This window comes from Rhinolophus sinicus, linkage group LG14 (assembly GCF_036562045.2).
Source record: "Rhinolophus sinicus isolate RSC01 linkage group LG14, ASM3656204v1, whole genome shotgun sequence".
NCBI lineage: Eukaryota > Metazoa > Chordata > Mammalia > Chiroptera > Rhinolophidae > Rhinolophus > Rhinolophus sinicus.
In genome coordinates, this window is record NC_133763.1 from 42446329 (window position 1) to 42455005 (window position 8677).

General features: G+C 45.1%; 1 protein-coding gene across 2 annotated transcripts; it reads left to right on the forward strand.

Moving 5' to 3' along the window:
* Window positions 1-995: 995 nt before the first annotated feature.
* Window positions 996-8338, forward strand: RBM15 (RNA binding motif protein 15). Of its 2 annotated transcripts, XM_019730470.2 has the most exons (3): window positions 996-3955; window positions 7212-7321; window positions 7970-8338. In XM_019730470.2, the coding sequence occupies exons 1-2, from the start codon at window positions 1093-1095 to the stop codon at window positions 7313-7315; spliced, it is 2967 nt and encodes a 988-aa protein (XP_019586029.1). In that variant the 5' UTR covers window positions 996-1092; the 3' UTR covers window positions 7316-7321; window positions 7970-8338. The 2 variants fall into 2 exon arrangements, with proteins under 2 accessions (XP_019586029.1, XP_019586030.1); XM_019730471.2 differs by lacking the exon at window positions 7212-7321 and having other exon boundaries at window positions 998-3955.
* Window positions 8339-8677: the final 339 nt, after the last annotated feature.

Genomic DNA, 8677 nt, shown 5'->3' on the forward strand with positions numbered 1-8677 from the left:
ATGCGGGCAGAGAAGCTGGGAGCGTCGGTCACTCCCTTCGGTTGCTCGGGGGACTTGGGCAGGAACGGGACGCGCCAAGGAGACCTGGGCTCCCGAGCGAGGCTGTGTCTCGATTGCGCTGCTTCGTAGCTGCGTGACCCCAAGAGCCCGCGCCCGACCTCCGCCCCGCCCCGGGGGCGTTAGTGTGGTCCCGAACCGTGTGAACTCCGGGCCTAGCGTGCCCCGCGGGCTCTAGGGACCGCGCGGGCAGCGCTCTCTCGAGCACAGTGAGTAGGGCTTTTCTAGGCTGTTGACGAACAGGCCGGAGGGACTAAGATGCTGCCCGCTGGCCGCTCCGGAACGGCTTCCAGAGGGATTTGTGGGTAGAAAGTGGGGAGACGAAGGCGCAACGAAATCAAGTACCCCACGGGACCCAACAAATACTTGAAGGAAGAACGCCGAAAGCGCGGGGAGGCGGAGCTGTCCCCGGGTCACCATCTCGCGACGTCTAATGACGTCGCACAGCAAGCGCGAGTTCTACACTTTCACCTTCAGTCCACTCCAGCAGTACGTGGGTCTACCCCCTTAAGCGAGTGATGGACAGTTTTTTCAGCCTATCGATTTTACCACTGTCATCCAATCAGATTCAAACTTCTTTCAGCCGCCAGAGGAGTTGGAAGAAAGGGTCGAAAGTAGGAGCGCTGTTTCTCGCGAGATCGCTGTGAGGCGGCCTCTCAGAAAAAGACTCCAGAACAGATGGCCCGACTTCCCAAATAGTGGGTTGAAGGACGGGGTCTAAACCAATGAAAGGGATGAGGAGGTGGAACCACTGCTTTCACCGCGCAAGAAGTACCGTTACAGAGCACACTTTTTGTCCAATCAACGCCTCCAGACTTTGGGTCAGGTGACGATAGAGTGCGAGGGGCGGAGCTAGAGCCTGGCGCGAGGAACCGTTAAGATGGACAACGAATATAACCAATGAGGTACTCCGACTAAGGCGTTGAGAACCCAATAACAGTGGTCGGGCGGGCTCCTTCCCGGAGCGCGGAGAGATGTAAAGACAGACAAGTAATTTTCCCAATGAAACTGTAGAAGAGGGGAGCTGCTTGACCAATGAGGAGTGCGGGGCGGGATCCTTTGCAGCGGCGGAGTCCAAGATGGCGGCATGCGGTTCCGCTGTGTGAAACGAGCGCGGAGCGGCGGGTTAGTCAGCTCCGCGGAGACGACCTCCGACGACCCGCAACAATGAAGGGAAAAGAGCGCTCCCCAGTCAAACCCAAACGCTCTCGTGGTGGTGAGGATTCGACTTCCCGCGGGGAGCGGAGCAAGAAGTTAGGGGGCTCTGGTGGCAGCAATGGGAGCAGCAGCGGAAAGACCGACAGCGGCGGCGGGTCGCGGCGCAGCCTTCATCTGGACAAGTCCAGCAGCCGAGGTGGCAGCCGCGAGTATGATACTGGTGGGGGCAGCTCCAGTAGCCGCTTACATAGTTACAGTTCCCCAGGCACTAAAAATTCCTCGGGCGGGGGCGAGTCGCGCAGCAGCTCCCGGGGTGGAGGCGGGGAGTCACGTTCCTCTGGGGCCGCCTCCTCAGCTCCTGGCGGCGGGGACGGCGGGGAGTACAAGACACTGAAGATAAGCGAGTTGGGGTCCCAGCTGAGTGACGAAGCGGTGGAGGACGGACTGTTTCACGAGTTTAAACGCTTCGGTGATGTAAGTGTCAAAATCAGTCATCTCTCGGGTGGCAGCGGGGATGAGCGCGTAGCGTTTGTGAACTTCCGGCGGCCAGAGGACGCGCGGGCGGCCAAGCATGCCAGAGGCCGCCTTGTGCTCTATGACCGGCCCCTGAAGATAGAAGCTGTGTATGTGAGCCGGCGCCGCAGCCGCTCCCCTTTAGACAAAGATCCTTATCCTCCGTCATCCAGCGTGGTCGGGGCCTCTGTAGGTGGTCACCGGCACCCCCCTGGAGGGGGTGGTGGAGGCCAGAGATCACTTTCCCCTGGTGGTGCAGCCTTGGGATACAGAGACTACCGGTTGCAGCAGTTGGCCCTTGGCCGCCTGCCCCCTCCACCTCCGCCACCATTACCCCGGGACCTGGAGAGAGAGCGAGACTACTCGTTCTATGAGAGAGTGCGCCCAGCATACAGTCTTGAGCCAAGGGTGGGCGCTGGAGCAGGTGCTGCCCCTTTCAGAGAAGTGGATGAGATCTCACCCGAGGACGATCAGCGAGCTAACCGGACGCTTTTCTTGGGCAACCTAGACATCACTGTGACAGAGAGTGATCTAAGAAGGGCTTTTGATCGCTTTGGAGTCATTACAGAAGTAGACATCAAGAGGCCTTCTCGGGGCCAGACCAGTACCTATGGCTTTCTCAAATTTGAGAACCTAGACATGTCTCACCGGGCCAAACTAGCAATGTCTGGCAAAATTATAATTCGGAATCCTATCAAAATTGGTTATGGTAAAGCTACACCCACCACCCGTCTCTGGGTAGGTGGCCTGGGACCCTGGGTGCCTCTTGCTGCTCTGGCACGGGAGTTTGACCGATTTGGCACCATACGCACCATAGACTACCGCAAAGGTGATAGTTGGGCCTATATCCAGTATGAAAGCCTGGATGCAGCTCATGCTGCCTGGACCCATATGCGGGGCTTTCCACTTGGTGGCCCAGATCGTCGCCTTAGAGTAGACTTTGCAGACACAGAACATCGTTACCAGCAGCAGTATCTGCAGCCTCTTCCCTTAACTCATTATGAACTGGTGACAGATGCTTTTGGACATCGGGCACCTGACCCTTTGAGGGGTGCTCGGGATCGGACACCACCCTTACTATACAGAGATCGTGATAGGGACCTTTATACTGACTCTGATTGGGTGCCACCACCGCCCCCAGTCCGGGAACGCAGCACTCGGACTGCAGCTAGTGCTGTGCCTGCTTATGAGGCACTGGACAGCCTGGATCGCAGGCGGGATGGCTGGTCCTTGGACCGGGACAGAGGTGAGCGAGATCTGCCCAGCAGCAGAGACCAGCCTAGGAAACGACGGCTGCCTGACGAGAGTGGGGGACGGCATCTGGATAGGTCCCCGGAGAGTGACCGGCCACGAAAACGTCACTGCGCTCCTTCTCCTGACCGGAGTCCAGACTTGAGCAGTAGTCGGGATCGCTACAACAGTGACAATGATCGATCTTCCCGTCTTCTCTTGGAAAGGCCCTCTCCAATCAGAGACAGACGAGGGAGTTTGGAGAAGAGCCAGGGTGACAAGCGAGACCGCAAAAACTCGGCATCAGCTGAACGCGATAGGAAGCACAGGACAGCTGTTGCCACTGAGGGAAAAAGCCCTCTGAAAAAAGAAGACCGGTCTGATGGGAGTGCAGCCAGCAGCAGCGCTGCTTCGTCGAAGCTGAAGTCCCCTTCCCAGAAACAGGATGGTGCAACAGCTCCTGCAGCATCAGCCTCTCCCAAGCTCTGTTTGGCCTGGCAGGGCATGCTTCTATTGAAGAACAGCAACTTTCCGTCCAACATGCATCTGTTGCAGGGTGACCTTCAAGTGGCTAGCAGTCTTCTTGTGGAGGGCTCGACTGGAGGCAAAGTGGCCCAGCTCAAGATCACTCAGCGTCTTCGTTTAGACCAGCCCAAGTTGGATGAAGTAACTCGACGCATCAAAGTGGCAGGGCCCAATGGTTATGCCATTCTTCTGGCTGTGCCTGGAAGTTCTGACAGCAGATTCTCCTCTTCCTCAGCCACATCAGACACTGCCACCTCTACTCAGAGGCCACTTAGGAACCTGGTGTCCTATTTAAAGCAAAAGCAGGCTGCTGGGGTGATCAGCCTCCCTGTGGGGGGCAACAAAGACAAGGAAAACACCGGGGTCCTTCATGCCTTCCCACCGTGTGAGTTCTCCCAGCAGTTCCTGGATTCTCCTGCCAAGGCACTGGCCAAATCTGAAGAAGATTACCTGGTCATGGTCATTGTCCGTGGTGCGTCCTAAAGTCCATGTGTAACTTGTATTTACTACTTTGACACGGTTCCTGTTTTGTGATGTATAATGGGATACAGCATCAGAGGAAATTTTCTTTTTAATTAGTTGTAGCTTTTTTCTTTTTTATATTTTTATAAACCTCTTTAAAATAGACGTCAAGACAGTTTAGCTATTATGTTAAGTGAAAGAGATGCCCTAAAGGTAGCAGGCAGAAGGATTTACTTTAATTAGGAGTTCCCACTTTTATCAGTAACTTTTTTCCTCCTCTTCAGTTTTTCTCTTTTTTAACCTTGAGCTTAAAAAACTCCTCAAAGTTACAAAACCAAAATTTTGAAAAGTCAGAATTTGGGGAAAGGAGCCTACCGACTGTATAAAGATGGTAATACACCCCTAAAAATGCCTCTATTAGTATGTGGGCAAATAATTCCTGTACCAGAAATGTTATTTGTATAGCCGAAAAAATTTGATCAGGGAACTCAAAAGTGTAAGCTGGTAAACTGTATAGTGTAATTATTTTAGGTATTTGAGTATTTCTCTTAAAATACAGTTTATTCCGAGTTTACTTTAACATCCACATGTTTATCATTAGTTCTTGAGTTCTGTATCCCGTATATGCACTTTTGGTTTGTAGCTGTGATCAGTAAAAATTGAGGAGTGTGTTACAAACCATGTGTCTTATGCTTACACTAGTATGCAAGGAATGAGTAGGTGCTTTTAAAATCAGAATTCATTGGTCAGTTATTGGTGTGTGGTGGTGTTTTTACTGGCTTTTTCAAAGTTGTAACAGGTACATTTCTAATTGTGCACATTTCAAAACTTAAGTGTTTTTCATCAAAGATGAGTTTTTGTTTTTGTATCCATTCAAATTCCTGATTTCAATAATAGAAAGAGGAGTTGTCTGCAGGCTCGTAAGTCATCTTTTGTTTCAGTGGGCATTAATCAGCCATGTCTAGATTTCAGAATTTTTGAAAGTCATCGTGAAATGCTTTTGACATGCTCTTTTAAAATTTTGCTTGTATTTTTATTTTCCTATTTAACAGTAGCGATGACGTTACATTATTGAAAATGTTTTGAATATCTTTGAAATCTTGTGTTTAATATTTTCACCGGTGTCCGACTACAGAGAATTGAAATGTCAGTGTAGGAAAACCCTTTTTAATTGTTTTTCCCAAACATCTGGAATTAATTTAAAATAATTTAACCCATCCTCATGGTTTTCTTCATAGCTGAAGATTATATCGACTTCTGCCTCTTAACAAGGACTTTTCCTGCTTAACAGTAATGGATAATTTTTTTTTTTTTTTTGTCCTGTTTTTTCATCTTTCTCTCTGTCCCCACCCCTAGTTTCTCAGGTCATTAGTAAGTTTATTTCTCTACCCCCCTTGATTTATATACTGAGGATTTTAGCTAAGGCCCTTGATATTTAATTATGATTAGAAACTTTAGGACCTTTTGGATCATGGTCATGTTTCTATTCTGTGAAAGTGACTTATTGAAAGCCTGGCAGAACCCAACTGTTTTCTTTCTGTTATCAAAGCTGGTAGTTTTAAAATAGCACCAATAATAACCCAGGGAGATGTCATGTAATTTATTATTTTCTGATATGAGAGGTGTCTAATGCATGTCAGCATGAAAGCCTTATCACTGCTGTGTCATACTTTTTGGTTTTCACTATGCATTCATAAATTTTTTTTTTTTTTTTTAGGTTTGGAGGTTTTTGTGTTCTTCTGTTTTTAAACTGGAAAAACTAAGCCATTTTGAGAGAAGGAAGGTACTAAGCTGTAAGCACACAGGCCCTTGGTTAGCCTGTAGGGAAAATACCTGAAATCCTACAATTAAAACTTTGGGTGCTTTTTGCTTTTAAAAGGCCGTGGTTGGCATGCTAATATGGAGTAGGCACCTGTTTAGAAACTAATTCAAGTGTGCAGTCTGTGTATACATGGCTTCAGTACAGTTTCACTAGATACGTTTTTCCAGTTTAAATCTCACTAACCATTAACTTTTGAATATCTTTTGATAAGATGGCTGGACAAATGATTTTGCTCTTTTAGAGAGTGAAGTCCTTGACATCTGATTTACGATAATCCAAAGTATGGTTTTTTTCCGTTTCTTCTTTCCTTTTTTTTTTTTTTTTTTTTTTTTAAAGTTGATGCTACAGTTTACTGAGGAGTACTGTGGTTTTTGCTCCATGTTAGAATGTTTATCTGACATTGCAGCTTTTGTTAGATCCGGGAAATTTGTGCTTCAGTATTTTTGAAACAATGGTTTGATATCATTTCTAAATGAATGTATTATAAATAACTGTTTAGTTTGATGCTTACCTACAGAGTGCCATCAGATGAATCTCTTATTTGTGTTGCCCATTCTGTTGTGCAAGTTTATAATATTGGTAAACTACTTAAACCTTCAGAATGGAATGAAAGCAAAAGTCTAAAACTGGTTCTAATTCTTACTAATCAGAATTTCATAATCTCAGCATTGGGTGTTCTTTGTAACAACCAGTTTTTTCTTATACTTAAGAAAATACTTGATTAGTTGATGTTTCTGGAACTCGGTTCAAATGAATGGAAAGAAAATTTCTTCGTTAACATAATTTAATGACTTATTAAGTATTACTGGTGAAAAACATTAAGCCAATTAAGACTTTTAGATCACAGTTTCAAAGCTTATGGAAAATTAAGCAAGCATTCAGTTCCTAGCCAATTCTTAAATATTTTGTTGGTCGTAACTGGGATTCTTATAAAGAATTTTCAACATAAAAATTTAAATTCCTGATTTAAGATGTATACTTTGACTCTTAAGTGAGCATAGATAGAGTTTTCCTTTTGGATTACATCTTAAAATGTCCATTCTCTGGCTGGTATAATAAGCTTTTGTCACATTTTGAAGGTAATATACTCTGGCCCTTCTTAATTACATCATTTAAGGTACTGTAGTTAAAAAAAATAAGGTGTGTTTGAGCGTTCAGAGTCAAACACTGTTTAGGTTTGTTTAGAAACTTTTATGAGCAGGTTTTCAATGACAGTGTTTTTTAAAAAAATTGTTTTTAAATCCTCTTTGTTTAGACAGTGAAATTGCTCATTATGCAGGTACAGCTCGAACTGCAATTTGGGTCCATATAGACACCATTCACCAAAAACTGTGGTAACAGAATTAGGAAATCCTCTTGAGAAGAGGGCCTTTATGACCTTTCACGTGAAAAACAATTTTTGGAGAGAATTTCTGGACATATGTTTTTTCTGTCTCTGCCACAGTGCATGGTTTTGAGATAGGAGTTCGGTATGAGAAAAAGAAGAGAGAAGTGGAGCTGACTTTGTTAACATCTGGTTATAGTGATATCCCTAAGGGGAGAAAATGATTTCAGGTAACCATAGTGAACTGTCTAGAGTGATGAAAAGTTTTATATGTGTGATTTAAACAGCATTGAAAAGTCAAAGTCCTAAAGTGTTCTTTGACTGTTCAGCAAGTGTTCTGAGTGTTTTGTTAAAATAACAGCTGCTGTCTTTGGTAACACAGATAAAGGTGGATTTTTAAATGGCTTTATATCTTGACCCCTCTACAATAATGGAGCAGTTCTGTATTGCTCCATGTAAATTTCAGAATGAAAATAGAGGGGGTAGAAGTTTGACTGAACTTCACCTTTTTACAGTTCCATTTTTTTTAAGTTATATGTAGAATATATTGATTATACACTTGCTTTTTCTGAATGTTTTCCAACATGTTTTATTCAGTTACGTGACTATAAAGGATATTTTCAGTCCTATAATCCACACTTAATTGCAGTCTTTAAAAAAATCCACCCTACTGTTCTACTTGTTACTTGTCTGTTCATACAGTAAATTCATTTCAGGGTTTGTGCCAGTGGGTATTATTGGTGCTTTTTGAAGTCAAGGTGGATTATCCAGGAAGGTCTTGTTAGCGTTTTTTTCATCTATAATGGCATAGGGGAAATATATATATTTTTAATATTGTAAACATTTGTACTGAATAACCTTTTTTTCCCCCCTGCAAGCAAAACTGGTGAACAGCGGATGAAGATACGGAATTCAAAACTCTAATGGACCTTTTTGAAGAGAAGTTGTGGCTCATGTGGAGTTTACATGGGCCTCTTGATGGAAGAAAGCTAATCTGTTTAGTATTTGTGCATTTTACTAAAATGGCAGCTTAAAGTTGTGTATCTGCTATTGTGATGCCAATGCCGGTGTTTTAAGTGGAAAAAAAATGACCTCTTGCTTTGTGCTGTGTACACAAGATTTCTGGAAAAGTAAAGAAAAACCCTTTTTATGGCTCACACAGCTTAAAAGTAGCTGTCACTCAAACGTGCGCTCACAGTTGAGCTGCTTTTGTTTTATTCTAAATAAATTGTTTCTTTTGAGGAAAATGTTTTTCTGCCTGGAAGTGAATTGACGGCAAACCTTTGACCCCTTTGTTTGCAGCTGAGGGGTTACTTGCTGCTGCTCAGATCTTGTATGTCTTGAGCAAGAAGCAGGGAGACCATCATTTTGACTATCGCGGTGTGTGAATTCTGAAGGATCGCTAGTGTTACTGTGACCCCCTTTGTTTGCAGTGAAGGGGATCGTTTGCTTCTCAGTCCTCAACTTGATGAGGAAAAGGTGCTGTTTGCTGGCACACAAGAAGCCGGGGCACGCACCGTAAGCCTCGCCACAGTGCACGAGTCGGGGGCTTTGCTGGTTTGAAGAGCCGGAGTTGCTGAAATTTA

Coding starts and splice junctions, on each gene's coding strand:
- RBM15 (XM_019730470.2), top strand. CDS start 1,093: ATGAGGAGTGCGGGGCGGGATCCTTTGCAGCGGCGGAGTCCAAGATGG. Junction 3,956..7,211: donor GGTCATGGTCATTGTCCGTG/GTGCGTCCTAAA, acceptor TCTCTGCCACAG/TGCATGGTTTTGAGATAGGA.